The sequence below is a fragment of the Capra hircus genome, chromosome 13, assembly GCF_001704415.2.
Source record: "Capra hircus breed San Clemente chromosome 13, ASM170441v1, whole genome shotgun sequence".
NCBI lineage: Eukaryota > Metazoa > Chordata > Mammalia > Artiodactyla > Bovidae > Capra > Capra hircus.
Genome location: NC_030820.1, coordinates 64893160 through 64914282, shown reverse-complemented (window position 1 = coordinate 64914282; position 21123 = coordinate 64893160). Strand labels below are relative to the sequence as shown.

General features: G+C 52.3%; 1 protein-coding gene across 9 annotated transcripts in view; it reads right to left on the bottom strand.

The window, feature by feature from the left end:
- The window catches only part of EPB41L1 (erythrocyte membrane protein band 4.1 like 1), a 135274-nt gene that overhangs the window by 13441 nt on the left and 100710 nt on the right, over nt 1-21123 (bottom strand). For 6 of the 9 annotated variants that reach the window (XM_018057797.1, XM_018057798.1, XM_018057802.1 and 3 more), the window contains 7 exons: nt 19625-19807; nt 16441-16545; nt 10017-12017; nt 9401-9508; nt 7924-8334; nt 6076-6180; nt 3894-3974 (listed from right to left, as the gene is read on the bottom strand). In XM_018057797.1, the coding sequence (XP_017913286.1) occupies nt 3894-3974; nt 6076-6180; nt 7924-8334; nt 9401-9508; nt 10017-12017; nt 16441-16545; nt 19625-19807 (2994 nt within the window). The remainder of the gene's footprint in view (nt 1-3893; nt 3975-6075; nt 6181-7923; nt 8335-9400; nt 9509-10016; nt 12018-16440; nt 16546-19624; nt 19808-21123) is intronic. The other 3 variants (XM_018057803.1, XM_018057804.1, XM_018057805.1) reach the window with 2 other exon arrangements.

Here is a 21123-nt window from a genome sequence, read left to right as displayed (position 1 = left end):
TTGTTCTAATATTCCTGTTTTACAGGTAAGAAACTGGAAGGTCAGGGAATATTAAGTGGCTTGTTCAAGCCCCTGTGGAAGTGAGTGACAGAGCCTGGATTTAGATCCAAGTTGGTCAGACTCCAGATTCAACAAACTCCTTCTGCCATGCCCCTCTGCCCTTGAACCAGCTCTCCTGGTCCAGCCTTGGGGTCTAACTCCTAGATATTCCTGGAATTGGAACCAGGCTTACTGACCCACACTTACTCCAGTATTCTTGCCTGGGAAATGCCATGGACAGAGAAGCCCGGTGGGCTACAGTCCATGGGGTCACAGAACAGTCAGACACAATGACTAAACAACAACAATTACTGGTGGGAGCCTCCATCTCCCACTTCCTGCACCACCTCGGGGTTCAGCCTTGTCCATCCAGGGGCCCAGAGCTGTGTCCACTCTGCAGCTCCCCAGTGGGCTGAGCCTCAGGTCTGGGCTGTGCATGACTGATTCTAGATCTGGACCTCTGTCTGCCAGGGGGCGGGTGAGGACAGAAGCTCTCTGCCTTCACCCCACCCTCCCCTGATCTAGCTGCAGCTGTGGGTAACCTGGTTACCTGGTATTCTAATCACAAGCCACTTTCTCAGAGAGTGTCCCAGAATGTGGCTCAGCAGCAGGCCTGAAAGGGCAGCCTTCTGGGCTTCAGGCTTCCTTTCTCCCAGCCAGGGAGACAGCCACTGACCCCTCTGAATCCTCCCATCCCTCCAGGCCTTCAAACTTCTACTTCCTCTATGGATCCCTGTTTTCTAGCCAAGCCTCACCTCCACCTTCACACTGCTGGGCACACAGGTCGTTCCAAGCAAGGTGCCAGCTACTCCACTTTCCTTTCCCAGATCTCCAGCTAGCCAGTCACCTCTCCTGCCTCAAGGAGGAGCATCCCTTCTCCCTGGCTGGGGCTACACCTCCATTTCCACCCCAGGTCCTTCCTCCCCAGACTCGGGCCTCCTCTCCCCGCCCCCACTCCCCCAACTACTCTCTGAGACGCCTCAGCCACTCAAGCCTTCTATGGCCTCGTCAAAGCCACAGTCCCCTCTCCCTATATCTGCAGCTCAGATCTTTCCTGAACCCGAGACCTTTAAAACCAACCATCTCCGTGACATTCTCCCCTGGAAATGTCCCACAGGCATCTCAGGCTCAATCAGACCCCAAATGGAATTCACTGCCTCCCTCACCCTCAACATATGCCTTCCGCTAAGGAGCACCCTCTGCTGTGCTCCTCCTTGGTGTAAGTGCTTCTCAGATTTGAGGGGTATCACCTGAAGGACTTGTGAAAACATAGACAACCCCCACCCGGGGCCCCAACCTGTAGTTTTCGAGTTGTCTGGGGTGGGGCCTGAGAATTTCCTTTCTAGCAGATTTCCAGGGCGACTCTCCACGCTACTGAGCAGCCTCACTGGTCCATCTTTTCTCCCATCATCTGAACGTCCAATCAGTGACTAAATCCTGAACTTTCCTGCCTCCAGACAGCGTTAACCCCATCCCCCTGGTCAGCCTCCACCACCTCTCACTCTGGCCCTGCTCCAGCCCCTAAACTAGTTTTCCGCCTGCTCTTTCCGTCTCTCCCAGTAGAATATGGCTCAGCGCTGCTGTCTCCCTCCGCGCTGGATTCACAGTGCCTGGCTTCACACTACTTCATACCCCGTGGGTGTTCAATAAATATTTGCTGCAGGAAGGAAAGAGGGAGGGAGGGAAAGAGGGAGGAAGGATTAGAGGGAAGAAGGGGGAAAAAGGGGATGCGAGCTCCCAAGGGGAGGAAATTTGTCCCAAGCATGTTCCACACAGGTTGCTAGAGTTATCTTTCTAAAGCACAGAAACACATATTTGATGATATCATGCCCCTACTTAAAAAACTGAAGGGCTTCCCTGCTGGTCCCAGTGGCTGGGAAACTGTGCTCCCAATGCAGGGAGCCTGGGTTCAATCCCCGGTCAGGGAACCGGATCCCACATGCTGCAACTAAGACCCGGCACAGCCAAATAAATAAATAAATAAATAAATAAATAAATATTTTTAAAATGGAAGTGAATCTCCATGGTCTCCAGAATGAAGTCTGAACTTCATACATGACATTTGAGGCCCTTTCAGCCCAGCCTTCCTTTCTAGCTCCTTCTCCCCCTGCTCCCCGTCCACACACTTGACATCTCACTTCCCTGACCACTTCCTTTCCCTAAATGCTCCACTTCTTGACATCTTTGCCTTTACACCTGTTGTTACCATGACCTATGAAACCTCCTCCCATGACTGCCCCCTAATTTTATCCTCCAGGGTAGCTCAGATGTCACTGCCTAGGGAAAGCCTTCCCCGGCTCCTGCAGTCTCAACCCATGCCCTGGGCTCCCTGGGAAAGCATTATTACACCATTCCCTGAAGGCAGGAAAATATAATGGCCACTCTCGTTTACAGACCACTTACAGTGCGCCAGGCAGTCTTTGGAGGGCTTCGCACAGATTACCTTAGTTTAGCCTCATCTCAACACTTTGGGGGATATACTATTGTTGCCCCCCCCACCCCATTTTCCAAGTGGAAACAGGTCTGAAAAGGTTTTGGGTAACTTGTCCAAGGTCACCCAGCCAGGAAAGTGGGAGAGCTGGGCCTTGTTCACCACTGTGTGCCAGGACCTAAACATTAGATGTGTCCATGATTATCACTTGGACGAATGAGTTCTAACAGGCAGTGTCTTTTCTTCAACTCTGTATCCCCATTCCAGGCAGAGTAGAGACTAATACATGTTTTTAGAACAAATGAATGGATGGATGGATGGATGAGTAAATGAATGATGTAACTGCCTGCTCACCATGGTACAGATTTACATTTAGCCCGAGGAGCATCCTAATGCCACATGGCAAAGGGTTGACGGGAGAGGAGGAACAGAGTGACCCAGGGAAAGTGTGCAAGCTGGTCACTGGTTTAGGCTTATGTATCTTAAAAGTCTTTATTTACTCAAAACCTTCCTATGGAGTAGCCTAAATTAATGTATAATTTTCTTCCTATGTGCGTATCAGGAGTTTGGCAAGAGAAAGCATTTGAAAACAACCTCCCCTGGCTCAAGACAGATCCAGCCCAGGCACTGATGCCTGCTCAGCCCCAGCCCCAGCCCCATGTGGCCACTGTTCACAACGGTCAGAATCGGGGAGCAGAGCAGAGCGGTTGGGGTGGACAGTGGGGCTTCAGGACCCAGAACGCCTGGCTTTGACCTGGCTCTAGCATGCGTTTGGTGGTGTGACCTTGGGTAAGTCACTTTACCTGCCTGAACTTTATTTTCCTCCTCTGTGAAGGGTGGAGGAAAAAGAGCATCCACCTCACAGCTCTTTTTCTGCCCCCCGAGGGCACTGCATGGAGCCACAACCTGTGGCTGAATGCTAGCTATGCTTTGTCATCATTTGAAGAATCTGATGCGATTCTTCAGAGCAGAACCACAGGGTCCCTCAGGACTTGAGCTTCTGGCCTAAAGTCACCACACGCCATCTACTGACCAAGGTGAGGAAGTGGCCTGGGCCACCTACAGGTGCCAGGAGGATGGACTTCATCCAGGAAGGATTTTATAGGCACAATCCTTCTGTGTTGCTGATAATCAGTTAATCAGACAGTAGCATCCTCTCTTTGTCCCTGCCATAGCTCAGACGGTCCAGATGACTGAAACTCGGGGATGCCACCTCCCACATTATTCACTTTGCGAAACTGAGCTCTCACAGGCTGTCTATGGCAGCTATGGGCCAGACTTTCAAACTGTGAGTCTGTGTCTCATGCCTGACACAGTGAGGTGGATGAGGGCTTCCTGCCTCACCTGGCAAGGTCAGCTTGTTATCTGGCTGTTTCAGGGGCAAGGGGGCTGGTCAGAGAGGCGAGTCTCAGGTCCTGCTTACCATGGTTGTTGATATGGTCTCTGTGGTGATGGAGGGAGTAGTGATGAGGAACTCCTTCCCTCCTGGGGCAGTCCCATCAACCTGGGGGCCAGAGGAGGAGTTGTTAGAGGGGTCGGGGGGAGAGAAAAAGAGTACCAAAAACAAGTGCAGCATCTGCCACCTGGGCAGGAGGCATCCCCAGGTACCAAGTGGCAGGCAGTGTGAGCGAAGTGGGGAGGGGGATGTCCACACACCATATGTACCTGCGTGCATGCATTCAGTTGTATCTGACTCTCTTTGCGGCCCCATAGACTGTAGCCCACCAGGCTCCTCTGTCCATGGGATTCTCCTACTAGAGTGGGTTGCCATTTCCTCCTCTGGGGGATCTTTCCAACCCAGGGATAGAACCCGCATCTCTTCTTGATTGACAGGCGGGTTCTTTACCACTAGCACCACCTGGGAAGCCCTATCACAGACCAAACTACAAACGGGCCTCAGGTCATTCCAGGTCACAGGTCCTCCGGCTCATTGGAATCCTTTTATTTCGGGAAGGGAAAACAATCCCAGATAATTTGAAACATTCCATCCAGATTTCAGAGCCTGTATTCTTTGACTGAGGAGCGCATTGCTAGGGATTCACCCTTCGGATGCATACTGAAGTTTTACCAGGGTCTGAACAGAAAAGTTCATTGCAGCATCAGTGTTAGCTGCAAAAGACAAAAACAGTCACAGGTCCATTGATGGGAGATAAATACATGCTAAATCAGGATCCACTCCTAAGTGGGAATAAGGAGAGTGAGTGGGTCCACATGGGCCAACAAGGAGGGATCTCCGGGGTAAATATTAAGAAAAAAGGTAAAATGTAAACGAGAACAATCGCTTTTGTGTAAAAAATTTAAATATCTAGAGATGTAAGCACATATGTTGGTATATGCATAATTTTTTTTTTCTGGGAAGAATCACAAGAAAAATTTCATTTTGTTCTGTTTGAATTTCATAACTGTGACTATTTTGTTGTTATTTTGTTATAGGAGCTGTGGGGCCATTTTTAGTTTTCTACTTCTCTATATAAAAACAAAGCCAACACTCATTACTAAAACAAAACAGACGAGTGGGGCAGCTTGCCCAGGGTCACACAGCCAGAACTCGAAGGTTTTTACAGCTGCACTAGCCACCTCAGAAACCTCTATGCATGTTATCAAAGATGGAGAAAAAGTTCTGGAAAGGACAGAGTTGCCCACGTCGTGTAGATTTACATCTTACTTTAAGTTCTTGAGACAAAGATTGGTCCCCAGGGCAAAAGAGCCCCCAGCACTGCAGTTCCTCTGGCCAGCAAGAACCAAAAGGAAATCTATCAGACCCTCAGTCTCCCTTTTCAGAGCTTAAAAATGAAAGGAGCTGAGGAAATGCACTGTAAGTAATGGATCTGTGTCTGTCTGCAACAGCCTCTCCAGGTTGGGCTTCCCTGGTGGCTCAAGCAGGTAGAGAATCTACCTACAATGCAGGAGACCCAGGGTTCAATCTCTGGATTGGGAACATCACCTGGAGAAAGGGATGGCAACCCACTCCAGCATTCTTGCCTGGAGAATCCCATGGACAGACGAGCCTGGTGGGCTACAGTCCATGGGGTCGCAAAGAGCTGGACATGACTGAATGACTTAACACTTTCTCCAGGGTACTAAGTATTTTTACATCTTGCTGAGCCAAATAACTTATCTTTTTTTTTTTCTCCGTTTGTTCATTCTGTCAGTTTGATGTGGAACCCCTTGCATTAAAAAAAAAAAAAAAAAAAAGACCCTCTGTGAGCAGCTCTGGTTAAAGCTGAATTGGGATCTCTCTTCTCCCAAAGCAGTCCCTGGGATCGCTCGAGAAACCTCTCCAGCTCCTTCAAGTGACCCATCGTCACTTGATAAGACCCACTGTCTTAGCCATGTAACACTCCCAGGAGAATAAAGGCCACATGACCATCCCCATTTTACAGATGGGAAAATTGAAGCTTTAAGAGGAATAGTCTGCTCATCCCATCACCCACCCGTGGGGCTCAGGGAAGATAATGAAGCTTGGAAGAGCATCGGGGTTAAAATTGTGGCGCTGGGGGAAGCCAACGTGGCAAGGGCTGGCCAAGGGAGTTTGCCACGGTGGAGACGCCACACTCCAATGCCCAGTTTCTATGCTCAGGCACATAGGAAGAGGCACAGGTTACCTGGGCGGTGTCCACAGTGGCAACCCTGGTCTGCAGTACAGCCTCTGGCTCAATCTTCTTCCTGATGGCCAGGCTGCTGACAGTCATGGTTTCTGTTTTCACGGGCTGTAGGGAGATGAGGGAGGAACACTGTGTCTCAAACCCCAGCATGATTCCTGCTTACAGGCAACTGTGACATACGGTCAGCAGGTGAATTCCAACCCCTGCTGCTGGCTGACTTTCCAGAGGGTGATGCAGGCCAGGGCAAAAGAGGCCTGGTGTGATGTCACAGACAAACAGCCTGGGAAGGGAACCAGACCCATCAGCAGCACCCAGACAGGCTGCCTGGGACCCTGCGACAGTACAACCTCATGGTGGTTGGTGCTGGTTTTCAGGCTACCATTAAGAGAACATTCACTATTCAGTAAACATGCTCCTTGCCGGGTCTCACATCCAGCATCTTCCTGATATACACCATCCTGAATGACTTCAGGGGTGATGCCACCACCTCCCAGCTGCTTTGTCTGTTCTTTAGAGCAAGAGTCCACACCTGGAGGCCTGGGGGTGCGGGGAAGGGGCAGGCAGCAGATGTAAACGAGTGAAGTGGGCTTGCTGAGGACAGGGATGAACTGGAGAGCGTATGGGGTCCACTCAGGTTTGGTCTGAGTGACTGGCTTATCCGATTTTCTAAATGATATTAAAAAAAAAATCCTTGGATCTTATATTCATCATCCTGATTTTTAAAACAAGGTCAAAGAAAACACCCATGGGCAAACAGACTACCGCCTCTACTCTAGAAGTCTTATGTTAAATGATTAGTTTCTTCTGAGTCCTCCATCGAACCTAGTTCATGGCTATACACACAGCAGGTGCTAACGTATGTGAATGAAAGAATGATGAATGCCAGTTTTCATCAGGTTGGGAGGCTGGTAAGAGGGAACTCTTCTTTTAATAGTTAGAGATTCATTCAATTAATCATTATTAGTGCTTGGTATGTGCAAGCTTAGTAGAGTTGCCACCTGGTAGGAACACAGACCTGTCAGCCAGTAACCTGACAACTTGTAGTTATGATGGGAGCGGAAGCAAGCAGAGCAAGGGGGCCGAGCAGGGAGCAACGCTTCTGCCCTGATGGTCAGGAAAGCAGTCACTCATTAAGCGATATGTGGACTCGGTTCTGGAACATGACAAGTTTGCAAGGCAGAGAAAGGGAGAAAAAACTTTCTCCAGAGGGTTCAGCACGGAGTGAAAAACCAGAGTGGATGAGCTCCTATTTCAATGCCTGGAATGTGGGGGAAGGGAGAGTGTGGTGGGAGGCAGCTGGGGCTGGGAGAGACGCAAAAGCAAAGGAATCAGGACTAAAGGTCCCCAGAAAGAAGCACCGAGAGCAGGGAGGCCCAGACCCAGTCTGTCCCCGAGTCCCCTTCTGCAATGACGTTTCCTTTTCTCTACGAGTTTCCACTGTTCCCCCAAGACCCCAGGCCCCAGGGAGAGGAGCCAGCGCAGGGATCAGAAACAAACATCTGGCTTTCAGAGCAGGCCACAGGCGCCCCCACGAGTCCACAAGCACACAGTCTCTGCAGGTGCCATGCAACGCAGGCAGGGGAGGAGTCGAGTTGGACCAGACTGCCTGTCGTCACCTGACCTCAGGCAAAAGATGGGGTCACGGGGTTAAAGCGCCTGGGAGTGCACGTTAGGGGTAAACCGAGCTGCCGAACATGCGAGCACAGAACCATGCTGCTCTGCGGAGGGGCGATCATGCAACACGGATCAGAGCTTCCGGCTGGCGGCTCAGTCTTCTCACGCGTGGCCCAGGGCCCTCTGAACATGCAGTGCCCGGCGGGCCCGGGTCCCGGTGACGCTCCACTGTACCTCGAACTGGGCCATATCCGGGGTGGAGCAGGCCCCATGGTCCGGGCTGTCCTCCAGGCCCCCGGACTCGTCATCCTGGCTGGGGCCCCGTTTGTTGAGATCCCGGGAGAACACCAGGCCCTCGGTTTCCGAGTCGCTCTTGTCCCGGTCAAGCTCAGGCAGGCTGCGGGAGAAGTCTTCAAAGGCGCTGCCGTGGTAGTCGCCGATGACCGTGAAGTCGACCTCGGCCTCCAGGCTGGACGTGGAGCTGACAGTGATGCTGGAGCACTTCCGCTCAATGGCCAGGTGGTTGTCCTTCAGGAACACGGCGTCCCTCTCCTGGTCTTGGTCCTCGTCTCCCGTGTCACTCTCTGGGGCCCTGGGCCGTGGCGGTTTGACTTTCTCCTCGGAGCCCTCCCTCAGCCCTGCTCTCTACGACCAGATAAAATCAGAGGAATGGCGGGGTGTGGGATGGCGGGGGAGAGAGAGAGAGAGAAAGAGAGAAATCAAGATGGTGAATGACAGAAGAAATCTTGGGGCCAGCTGATGCCCCCAAATGGAAGAGCAGGTCAGGAAAAGAAAAACACCCCCGGAAAGGTTCTTTGACACCATAATAAGCTAAAAAAAAGAAAAAGAAAAGAAAACACACACACAGAAAATTTCTCAAGAGTGAGGACGCTCCTTTCCGAGGGTCTCTCGCTGATGGCAAAAGCAAGTACAAAGCAAACATCCTGCCAGTTGGGCCTGGACAGGAGGCTCCATCCAAGGTTTGGCTCTGGGAGTTTATCAGAAGCGGCACTGCGCACGTGGCAGGGATGGGAGCCCGGACCCCAGGCCCATCCGTGCAGGCGGACATTGAGGAGACAGAAACCAAGGAGGAAGGCCCAGGGATTCGGGGACACCCAGGATGGGGAGGCAGAAAGCCTGGAGCCAAGAGCTTTGAGGAACAAAGAGGAAGCCAGCACGGTTTTGTCAATTCCACTGAATCTCGGTGGGTGGAGTCAGCATCGTCTAGAGGGAGGAGCCACACGGGGTAATTCCTGGGAGCTGGGTGCTACAGCCCTTCACCCTGAGCTCCCTGAGTGGAGGTTCTGGTCAAATCAGTGCAATTGACAACAGCAGGCCAAGGAAGTGCTGGAGGGGGACCAGCCACTCTTGTCTGACATACATACCTCTCAACTTGGCCTGTCAGGGATTAAACACCGCACACACATTTTTGGCTGTTTTACAACATTCTTTTTTTAAAGACCAATCTAACATCCACCAAATATTTTTTTTTAAGTACTTGGCTCCAGGTTCTAGAGACTCAGTAGGCTTAGAGATTCACTCGCGAGACAAGCCTCCGTTCAGCCAGTTTCTGGAAGGTTGAGAGGTGTGAGGACACATTCCAGACAAGCCAGAGGTGAGTTGCCAGAGCAGGTGGGGGTGTGGAGGCTGCGAGGCACCCTGGCCAGGTGAAGGTGACCAGGTCATCAGGGCACCGAGGGGCTGCAGAGACCTGAGGGACCGGGGGGCTGGAGAATCTCAGGTGCCCCCCCTTTCCTGAGGGGTTCGCCGCTAGGCTGGTGACCTGCGTCTCTTGCCTGACCACGTCTCCGGCTTTGTTCTGGATTAGAGAAGACAGTTAGTCTTAAGGAGGCAGAAAGGAACTTGGCACTGGGACCGAGAGGGAACCAGAAGCGAAGGATGGAAACCTCTGGACTGTCAGCTTCCCACGGGCAGGAGCATCAGGGAAGGGAAGAGGATGAAGGAAGATCGCTGGCCAAGCCAAGCAAAATGGCAGGAACCCAGCAGGTGGGGGCAGCAAGGCAAAGCGAGTGTGTAGTTTGCCGGAGGTGGTGCCCCCTTCTCCACCCGGGCTGTGGGACCCTCCGGGCGTCAGATCACACCAGAAGCCGAGGGTCTCTATGGCTAAGCTAACATGGGCCAAGCAGATGAACCCGTCATTCCCCCTGGGCCACACTCAGGCCCATTTAGTGAAGAGAACTCATAGGGTTGGACAAGCAGCCTCTGGTTGCGGTAATGACGAGGGGCCACGGAACCATGCTTCTACAGAGCTACACAGCATGCGGTCAGCTCCCCGGCCAGGGGCGGCGGTGGGGGCGGGGGCTCACGTGGCCAGTTCCCCCAGGGGCTTCCTCCAGTGTGGTTTCACAGCCTGGATTGCTGGACACGAGCTCAACATCCTTGCGTCCTTCCCGAGGGAAGGATGTAGAGACGCCCTCCTGGAGGCGGCTGGGAGCCAGCGGCATCGTTGAAGGCTGCGTGACTGTGGGGACAGCCAAATCCCCCAGGGGCTGGAACTGGACACATCCCAGGTCGAAACGCTTACTCCCCTGTTGCTCTGCCTGCCCTGTGGAGGCCTCTGAAGACAACTCGTGGGCAAAGGCCCTGGTTTCCCCCAGACCTGTCCGGCGAGTTTCAGCTCCATGGGTCTCAAAGATGCGGATTTTGTTGGCCACGGAGGTCTTGCTGATATCTTCCAGTGAGCCCTCTTGACCCCCAGCCTGGAGAGAGGGCATCTCCTTGTGCTTCCCTGCAGGGAACACCAAGCCCTCTGCCTCTTCAGAGATGATTCTGGGCTTCCTGCTGGCGACGGGAGGGGCCCTGCGCTCCCCTCCATCTGTCGGGGTCACAGCCAGCCCGACTCGGTGCTTGGGCTCCAGGCTCTCTTTAGAAGGATGGGCATATTTGAGAAACACAGGGGGCTGTTCTCCAAAGGGGTCCCTGAGCTGCACAGGGTCCCCTAACCCACGAGGGGATGAGCTTGCAGAAGCTGCCTCTGGAGAAGTCTGAGCCGCAGATGGAAGAGGAGAGGTCGGGAGCGGGGTGATCACTTCCATCTGAAGGAAGGCTGGGACTTTGCTGTCCTCTGCTGCAGGTTCTCCTGTCTGGGTGTGAACCGGTCCCCTCTCTTTGGGCAAGAAGTTACCTCTGTCCGGCCTGGCTGGCTTCCCGACGTCGCCAGGAGGGATGGCCCACGGAAGGGCAAAGACCTGGGGATCTGGATGCATGGCCCCTCTTCTGTGAGGTGAGTGGTTCCGTTCTCCGGGGGGGCTTTTCTCAGCCTTTCCCATCAAATCTCCACTCTTGGGGGCCTCTTCCTCAGCAGCTTCTGAGGATAAGGCGAGGGCGGCCTCTCCTTCCACCCCACACTGAGCTGCGTCCCCATCCTCAGCGAACATCAGCCCTGGAGAAGGTCCCTTTCCGAGCTGCTCATCAAAGACCTCCAGGTCCTCTGGTCGGTGGTTCCTGGGGGGCCCCGCCTCGTCCTCTGGGGAAGCTGAGGGGGCGACACCCCCATGGTGTTTGTTCCCAGCAGCAGCAGAGCCCCACGGGCCTGAGGAGTCCAGCTCCAATCTCTCCGTGAGCCCCTCTACCAGCTTCAGCCTGGTCTCCCATTCAGATAGGACGTCTAAGTGCTCTTCTCTCTCCTCCAGGGGTGGAGGGAGGACTTGATCTTCAGCATCTCTCTCTCCGCAGCTGAAGTAGAAGCTTCCCTCTGCAAAGGAAGCATCGGTTTCATCACTCGAGTCGGCTCTGGCTTCTGTGTGGGTGGGGTCCAGAAGAAACGACCGGAGTCTTGCCGTGTCGGAGGCTGGAGAGGGCACATACCCCTCTGCGGGTTGGATGCCCGGGGCAGTGGGTCTTCTGCGAGCCTGGAACTCCTCCAGCTCCTGCCTCAGCTCTGCCAGGCCCTCCAGCTGATCATCGGAGGCCAGGGGCCTCCTGACTGCTACCGCTGCAGCATCCACCCTGAACTGGGAGCCCTCCGGGAGCCTTCCTGCTGGGGTGCTGCCTGGAGCCAGAGAAGCCCTTTCTGGGCATCCCCTGGCCCAGAGGGCTTCCTCCCACATGGACTCAAAGTCTTCAGGGCTTGCGATCATTCTTCCTGGTCGCTGGGCGTTTGCTCTTCTGGCTCCCACCTTTTCTTCGGTGGCCACTTCCACCTTGAACTTGTCCACCAGGATGTCTGCCTTGGAGAGTCTGCCATCAGCAAGGATGCTGGCGAGGCTTGAGTCGCTTCCTTCCTGCTGTGTGCTGGTCACTTTTAGGAGACTGAGCTCTTCTGGCCTAATGTACTCTCTCTCTATAAATACCCAGTGCTCTGAACCCTGCGTTTCAATTGGAGCAAGAAGAGTTAACATGAAATATCTGGCACCTGAAGAACGCGTCACTTTTTCCCTCTGCAAGAAGGGGCCAAGGTCAACTTGTCCCCAGAACTGGCAGGGCAGAGGAAGGCATGACAATGCTGGTCAGCCTCATTAAGGATCAACACTACACTTCCCATCAAGCCACCCAACCAATTATCTACTGATGTTATCTCCCCTCAACCACCACTCTAACTTGGTAAAATGGGGTGGGAGTCTCATACCCTCCCCGTGTTAACCAAGGGAAAATGGAGATCTATTGATGGTCCAGAACTCTTTCTCTTTTAATAATAAAACTGTCAGTGACAGAGGGGAAAGTAGCTTACATCACGTGGAACCTTTGAAGGTTAGAGCCAAAAGAACTCCTAAGACCCTCCAGTTTTCTCCGTGTACTGAGAAACGGGGTAAACTGAGGCCTAGAGAAGGCAATGGCACCCCACTCCAGCACTCTTGCCTGGAGAATCCCATGGATGGAGGAGCCTGGTGGGCTGCAGTCCATGGGGTCACTAAGAGTCGGACACGACTGAGCAACTTCACTTTGACTTTTCACTTTCATGCATTAGAGAAGGAAATGGCAACCCACTCCAGTGTTCTTGCCTGGAGAATCCCAGGGACTGGGGAGCCTGGTGGGCTGCTGTCTATGGGGTCGCACAGAGTTGGACACAACTGAAGCGACTTAGCAGCAGCAGAGAAGGTCAGTTACTTAGTCAAGGTCACAGTCGACTGATGGTACAGTCAGGAAAAGAATGCTTGATTTTTGATGCCTGAGAGCTTGGCCAACTTACAGCCAACAGAATATGGGTCCCAACTGTAATCTAATGTCCAACTGAGGGGGAAGCACTGAGTTGAGTTTCACAGGCCACAGCCTGAAACCTTTCTGCAAGAGCTAATTGGAAGGAAAGAGATTAGAGTGAAAACTGCCACACGGCCAGATCTAGAGGTCAGTACCAGTCACTATAATGGTTTAAACAGTTTGAATTCTGTGGGGTTCATTCCCCAAAAAACAAATACCAAGGCCTATTCTTAGAAATGACTTTCCTGGTAGCTCAGATGGTAATCTGCGTGCCATGCAGGAGACCCCAGTTCAATTTCTGGGTTGGGAAGATCCCCTGGAGGAGGGCATAGCAACCCACTCCAGTATTCTTGCCTGGAGACTCCCCAGGGACAGAGAAGCCTGGCGGGCTGCAGTCCATGGGGTCATAAAGAGTTGGACATGACTGAGTGACTAAGTACACCCATTCTTAGAGAATTCTAACAAAATTCATAGAAAGAGTGGAAAAGGACTGACCAGAACACATCAGAGAAGAAAAACATCTAAAGATCCAAGCAGCAGCGTCAGTTAGAAGCAGTGAGTGTGTCGCAACCAACCTTCAATGAGACAGCCTTCTGCCTTCCCTAGAGTCTCTCGAACAGCACTTAAGGAGGGAAGGATGGACTTTCAGAATTGTCATAAAAAAAAAAAAAAAAATAGGAAGAAGGCTGGGAATTCCCTGATGGTCCAGTGGTTAGGACTTAGTGCTTTCACTGCCAGGGGCCTGAGTTTGATCCCTGGTCGGGTAACTAAGATCCTATAAGCCAACAAGTGTGACCGAAAAAAGAAAAGCAAGAAGGCCATTGGGATTTTAATCTTACCACCACAGAATACTTTCTTCACATGAAATCTTGATAGCAGTTCAGTATGTAACATGGATACTGGACTGCCCTGTTGACATTGGAGGTCTGGGCTACCCTAGTGCCCCAGAATGCCTCCCTCTTTTGAAACCACTGCTCTGACTCAAGCTCACAAGTGTGGAAACTGAGGCCTGGGGGAAGTAAGCACCATGCCCAAGGTCAAAGAGTGAGCCTAGAACCCAGTCTCTGACTCCACATCCTACGAAGAGCTCAATGGTAAGATGTGATGAAAGTTGCTCCCAACAACAGAAGGGGGCAAGTTTCCAGGAGCTTGGGCTCTGATGCAGGTGAGCATTTTGTGAGGAATCTGTCAGACCCTAGAAGATCTGAAGCATTCTGAAGGATCAAGGGAGCATGGTCAACCTCTGACCTCCACTCCCCAGATCCACTTTAGCAAAATCTCCATGACTTTCAGGGAATCAAACTTCATGAAAAGAATGTCAACAGGAAAGAGAGAGACAAGGAAGCGGGAGGGTCCAGAGAAAGTCTGCATCGGTTTCTGAGATTTTCCTTCAGGTTGTTAAGCTTTCAGGACACCAGCACTTGAACCATCCCAGAGGGAAGAACTTTGAGAGCCTACAAAGCCTCCTTTCTGTATTTGGGAAGCAGGCAGCTTTAGCTGCTCCCATTTCAGCTCGTACTGACATCAACAGCTTGGCAATCAATGATAGCCAAAGATAGTCCATGAGACCCCTTCTGGAGCATCCCTGCCCCAAGTCTAACTGGAAACTAGTTTCTAGAAACCAGAAGCTTAGGAACTAGGTTGAATGGGGTGGGAGCTAGCACAGAACAGAAAGGTTCTGCAGGAAGAAAAAGGGAAACACTCCCTTATATTTAGTTACTATGTGCCAGGCAATGTCAGCCCTTTGGAGACAGTATTAAATTTAACCCAGATGGAGACCTGCGAGGCAGGTCCTGTTACCCTTATTTCAGAAAGGGAAACTGAGGCTCCCAGAGGGAAGAGAAAACTCTGTTTCTAGCAAGTAAAAATCCTGAAGAGAAAAAAAAAGACTGCACAAAAAGAGGAAAGCTTTGGCCCTCTGACGGGATTCACCGGAGAGCCTCCCTAGCCATTCTTTTTCACTGAGCCAGGGGACCTTTAGTGCCTGCTCAGAGCGCCCCCTGCTGTCAGATGGGGCCACTGCAGCAAGACTGGCCCCAAGACAGAAGCAGGGAGCTGGGAGCTGGGAGCCAGGGCAGTTACGTTTCCACACAAGCCCACAGGAAGAAAATCTCCAGCCAGGATTCTGCTGACTCCAGGCTCTTCAGGGTCCACCTGGAGCTCTAGGTCACATTTTGGGCCCTGCTCTTTACAAGAAATGCCCCCGCCCCAAGCAGGGGTCCAGGACAAGGAACCCTCTAGAAACCAAAGTAGAAGCTGCTGAATAAAGTGGGAATTGGGAGTGTAAAAGGGATGCTCAACTCTGAAGGGTCTTCCTGGAGGAGGATGCAGACCAATCTACAGGTGCCAGGGGGCAGAGCAGCTCGTGGGCAGGTGACTCGGAAGGGCAGGTTATAATTCAATATGTAAATTTCCCAAAGGATGACTGAAGACAAAATGGGATGCTGTTAAGAATGGCGAGAGCCTCGCCTTGTAGAAGAGGCTGGACAGACATTTTGGGGATGCCAGTGAAGGATGCATGCTGTGCCTCAAACAAGGGCGTTAGGGCTTGGGTCCACTCACATCTCTGTGTTCCAAGACATGACTGCTTCCCTAACCTTGGGATGCTGTTGATTCCTGTCCAACTTCTCTCGAGTGTTCCTGGGTTTGTTTTTACTTTTACATTGAGGAAAATTTGAGTGGAACTGTGAGTTATGTTTTACCATTTATGTAGCTGACTCACATCTCTTTTACGGCTCCAGGACATTTCCAGCAGCTACAAAATTTTCCTCTGGGAGTATAGAATACTACATGCCCTCACACACACTCTGCCAACAGAGAAGGGTTGGCTATCGGGGAGAAGGAAGTTTTGCCCAGATGATCAGTTGGTCATCCTTTCCAACCCTGTCAGTTTACGAAGTTCCAGTAGAGAGGGACGATGCAACCCCTCTGCCCTGGACCTGGCTTCCAGGCAGGGGCACAGGAAGTTCTGAGAGCTCTTGGCCTGCTGTCGTCCTGAGCACAGAAGCAATGCCCTCCTAGTTTAGAATGCTTGCCTCAACAACATCCTTATAACCCCAAGGATGCTCTCTGGAGAAAGACACTCACTTCTTTCTGCCTGGAGACCCTGACAGACCCAAGCTCCAAGTGGAGTTTAGAGAAGGTGGAGGCAGGGGATGGATGACTAACAAGCCACTGCTAGACTTCACTCAGGCCTCTGAGCAGAGACAAGACCTCAGGGCAAAAGCAGTTAGGTGCCACAACCCCTGATCCCAAGCCTAGCAGTCAGAGTCTGCCTCCAGGTCACCTGCCTCAGTGGGGCTGGAGAGGTCATTTCTGCCTGCCCTTTTTAAGCCAAAGGGGACTCAGACTATTCTGTCTCCCTTGAATGCTTTCAGTCCTGTCCTTCCTGAGAAACCACGATGAGGGATGGGCTGGCCCTTTATGGATCCCTGGGAAGGGGGACACTAACTTGTCACAGCATGTGGATAACATGGGGTACCCACTGTTCCCACCTGCAGGACAGACCCTGGTCCAACCCCCTCAACCCAGAGAAAGGGCTTTCTTAAGACCATGAAGGTGGTTCTGGGTGGGCAGGGAGGTGATGACAGTAACCTCAGGCGACGCTGCGAGGCTTTTCTGAGTGAACACTTCCAAGCCTATGGCCGTCCCAGGCTCAGGTGCCAAGTCCTGCTGAGAGGTGTCCGGGGTCCTCTGGGACTGCAGGGGAGGCCCAGGGCCGGAGGAGAGGGAAAGAGGGAGGAAGGGAAGGAGAGACAGAGAGGGAGAGAGAAAAAGCAGGAGAGACACACACACAGAGTCCGTGAATAGCCCAGCTTTGTAAACCCTGCATCCTTAGGTCAGGAAGGAGCCATGTGGGGACTGCGGGGTGAGATGGAAAGGAACCATCCCTTGGAGCCATTCAAGGGAGGGAGGCCCATGTCAGCTGCCACCCAGCACCAGACCTCGGGCCTTTCCTCATCACCTGCCACTCTCATTCAAGAGGTCTGGAGTCCTGTCACTCGGACTCTGAGTCCAAGTCTTCCCTGGGTATCTTTGGTGGAGGCAATGGTTCAATCCTGCAGTCTGGGTTTCAGCCCCTTTTAAAAAAATTATCTTTGGAACTTACTCTATAGCACATGGAACTCTGCTCCATGTTTTGTGGCAGCCTGAATGGGAGGGGAGTTTGGGGGGAGAATGGATAGATGTATATGTATGGCTGAGTCCCTTCATTATTCACCTTAAGCTATCACAACACTGTTAATTGGCTATGCTGTAATACAAAACAGAAATCTTTTTTTTAAAGTTATCTTTGGAACAAAAACCTGGCTTTGGCAGGTGGGAACTCTATAGTATGGGGTCCCCATTTTGGTTTAAGTTCCTACCACTTTACCACTGGCCCGGATGGGGCCCCAAAGTACAGGAGGAGCTACTAGGAACTCTGAGTGACACCTGCAGGATAGACCCAGAAAGCCCACGTCAGGACCAGGGATCCTAGTTACCGTCAGCCAATGGCCCCGCGACTGTCCAGCACTTTCCAGTTTATAAAGTGCTTTTTCATATCCATTAGGGCTTCCCTGTGGCTCAGCTGGTAAAGAATCCGCCTGCAATGCAGGAGACCTGGGTTCAGTCCCTGGGTTGGGAAGACCCCTTGGAGGAGGAAAAGGCTACCCACTCCAGTATTCTGGCCTGGAGAATTCCATGGACAGTCCATGGGGTCGCAAAGAGTTGGACATGACTAAGCAACTTTCACCTTATATCCATTATTTCATTCAAACTTCCCAGCAATGCTGTGGAGTGGCAATTTTGGTGCCCTTTTAGATGGTCTGACTAGGCAGTGAGACTCAGAGAGGTGATGTCACCGGCCCAAGGACCCAGTCCAGTCCTGGGCTACAGCTCCTCCCATTTCCCAAATTTCCAAGGGCCTCTAAATGCCAGTGAGAGCTGTAAGCCAGTTAAATTGTCCATCGCTCCAAGGTTAGCTCCTGGACCAGACAAGGCACTACGCTTCTTATAGGGGTGGCGGGGCGGTGGGAGGTAGAACAGACTCCACCTTCTAGTAAGATGCACCTTCTAGCAGTTCCAGCTGTCACCAGCAGGTGGGGCACCCACCCCCTCAGAGGCACCTCAACTCTCCAGAGCCCTGTTCTGGCCTCAGCCTTCCCTTCTCAGCTGGAGTCCGACCTTTCAGAAGGCTGTGCATCCACTTCACCCACTTCAGGACTGAACAGAGGCCACCGGGGACAAGAATCTCTCAGGGAAGTTAGGAGAGGGGCGTGTAACCGGATCACCAGATCAGCCCCAGAGCCCCATGCAGGGTCTGCAGTGTCTTTGATGGTGCCGGTGGGGACCACAGAAGCACTCAGGGGGTGAAGACAGGCGCCCTCCTCCAGACCTAAAGGCCTCCAGAGCATCGAGACTTTGTGAATCACCAACCAGGGGGCTCCTACCGCAGCCTCACTGGATGAGGCCCTCCGTCACCCCGCGTGTCAAGGCCACGGGAGTACTGATTCAATCAAAGGCTCGCTTATTAGATCACAGCTGCATCACCGACTTTCAAACCATTAAAGGGCAGCACACGCACAACTGACTCTGTCCTGGTCTTCATGTGATTTGGTCTTGCTCCCAGGCAGCTGTGATTTAATAGCGAATGCAATGGCCTGGGTCACAAGAAAATCAGATTCCGGCTCCTCTTCTAGCAGCTATGACACTGATTAAGTCCAAGGCCTTCCCCTTTCTGATTTTCTGTGCCCCATGTGTAAAATGATGACCTTGGACCAAGTAGGTTTCCAGGGTCTTTCGAAAGGATTCTGATTTGAAATTAACTTTCTGTCCCAAGGCTCTCCAGATGAAAGAAGTAACTCACACTGAGTATCTAGGTCCTCTCCTGCAAGCCGATCCCTCCCTGCTTTGTCTCACTGGCTGCTCACAACTGTCCTAGGAACTAGGGACTTTTATTATCTCTACTTAACGCAGGTTCAGAGAGGTTAAGTAGCAGGCCCAGAGTCAGCCAGCTAGCAGGCAGCAGAGCCACTGAATAAACCCAGGCACTCTAAGTCTAGACCTCAGATGGGTTTGAGTTCAGTGAGCAGCAGCACTAGAGAGAAAACACCTGCGTGTCAACAGGGGGAAAGAGTGCCAAGATGTAGCAGTGCTAAAAATAACGGTTTGGGATTATAAATACAGGAATTCTCAAGAGCCTACCTTTCTCTTTTCTCATTGAAAAAACACCCCGTGCTTTCCACTTTGACAGGCGGGTCAAGTGGGACCTTTTCCTGGAGCATCAGGAACAGCTCTGACTTTCCTAGAGGACCTGGGCCCCTCTGGTGGGCTCTGAGGATCCTCCCAGGAAGGAACACCGCCCCCACCCCCTAGCCGTGTTTTCACCACAGGCATAAAAAGGTGCGGTTACTGGACAGAGCAACCAGGATTCTTAAAACTTAGGATATGTGTGAGGATCTCCTTGTTTAAAATGCTGATTCCAGGGTTCTACCACCAAATATTCTGATTCAGTAGGCCCAATGTGGGGCCCCAGAACCTGCATTTCTAACCAGCACCCCTTCTCCATTATATTCTGGCTGATGGGAGGGAAATACTCCCAGCTACGGTGAGTCTTTAGAACATTTCAAGGTGGTCCCTGAGGCCCAAGAGTCCAAGACAGAGTAAATTTGTCTTCCTTGGCTTAACCCGCCGTCCCATTCCCATCACCACCTTATGCAGCAGTGGGGTGTGGAGGGGAGTGATAAGTCAGGACATGGCAACCTTCCCCACCAGTTGAGGGGCTCAGGGTGAGACCTACCTCATTGACCTTCTCAGGAGTGCCCTTGGGGGAGGGGGAGGCGGGCGAGGAGGGCAGCCGGCGTTCCCGCTCCCAGTCTCGATCCCGGTGGATCAGTTTGCTGTTGGGTTCCTTCAAGGTCCTTTTCAGCTCATTGATGCTGGCCTGGTGCTTCAGCAAGACGTCCTCTGGCTTGTCTAAGAACTAGGGGTGCACGGAAAGGACAGTCAGCTGTCAGAGGAACAGCTCCAAGAGGAGGACGCAAGGCGTGGGTGAAGATGGTGAAGATGGTAATGGTCCCCATCACCGCCCTCCATCAGCAAAGTCGGTCCCATCCATGGCCCCGCCTTACCCTTACAGCACTCCATAGCCAAGCAGAGCAAGGATGATAAGCCCCAGCAGGTGCACAAACCACCCAAGATTAAACAGAAGAGCAAAGAGCACTCAGGATCAAACAGAAGGACAAAAAGCACTCAAGATCAAGAAGAGGAGACGTCTGGCCAAGTACCACCTTTTCTTCTCCCTGGACTGGCTCCTGGCCTCGGAGCACCTAAGTCAACTTAAATCCCACGGGTCTGGGTAAAGTTCCGTTTAGTTTCATAAGGTGCACCTTTCCTCTGGCTACTAAAGCCACAGTGAGAATTCACCAACTCTGTTCACTGGGCTGCTCTGGTCATTCCCTGGATCCTGGTCCCCACTGCTGGCCAAGCCTTGGACCACTGTGTTTAAGCAGGATTCTCAGTCTAGGCCCCTCTTAGCCCAGTGTGTGTCACTGCTCAGGCCCTGTAGGACCCTTCTAAAGCCAAGGACATCCAGCAAAAAGCATCCTGCTTCCATGCCAGGGACTGGGGAGAGATGACGTTCAGCATTCTCTGCTGTGAGCTACTACCTTCCCTGACCACCCAGGATCTCCCAGATACCTTGTGGGCACCCACTCCTCAAGAGCAGACAGCGTGAGACACAGCCAGATGGAGAAACCAGGGCTCTGTGAGGTGTTCAGGAAGACTACCATTAGAAACCAGGAAGAAGGGAGGTAAGTCCCAAGGCTGGGCACAGGAACCGAGCCTGGTATAGCTGGAGACAGAGGTGTGTCCTTATTAAACTGTCAGGTCAGAGCTCTGGCCAGTACAGCATGAGGCAGTAATCTTCCCTGAGTTCAAGTAAGGACCAGCCTTTGCAGAGAAGCTGGAAGTGGTCTGCCCACTTCTGGAGGCAGGGCAGATGGGCTGGAAGCCCATGGACCCTTATCTGCAAAGCTGTTTGAGGATTCAGGACAAGAAACAGACAATCTCAGCTCATGATAAAGTCGGATCAGCGGTTCTGGAACAACTGCCTGGGAAGCAAGTTCGCCCTTGGACAAGGCTAGATGCTTGCCCTGGGCTTATGTCTGACATCCAAGGATCCACTAGGACTGACTCTGAAGTCACTTCAGGAAGGAAACCAATGCCACGGAGGCTCTGCTTCCCCTCCAGACATCTGTCTGTACCTCCTGCACCCCTTCCTGAGCAAAGCTGCCCCAG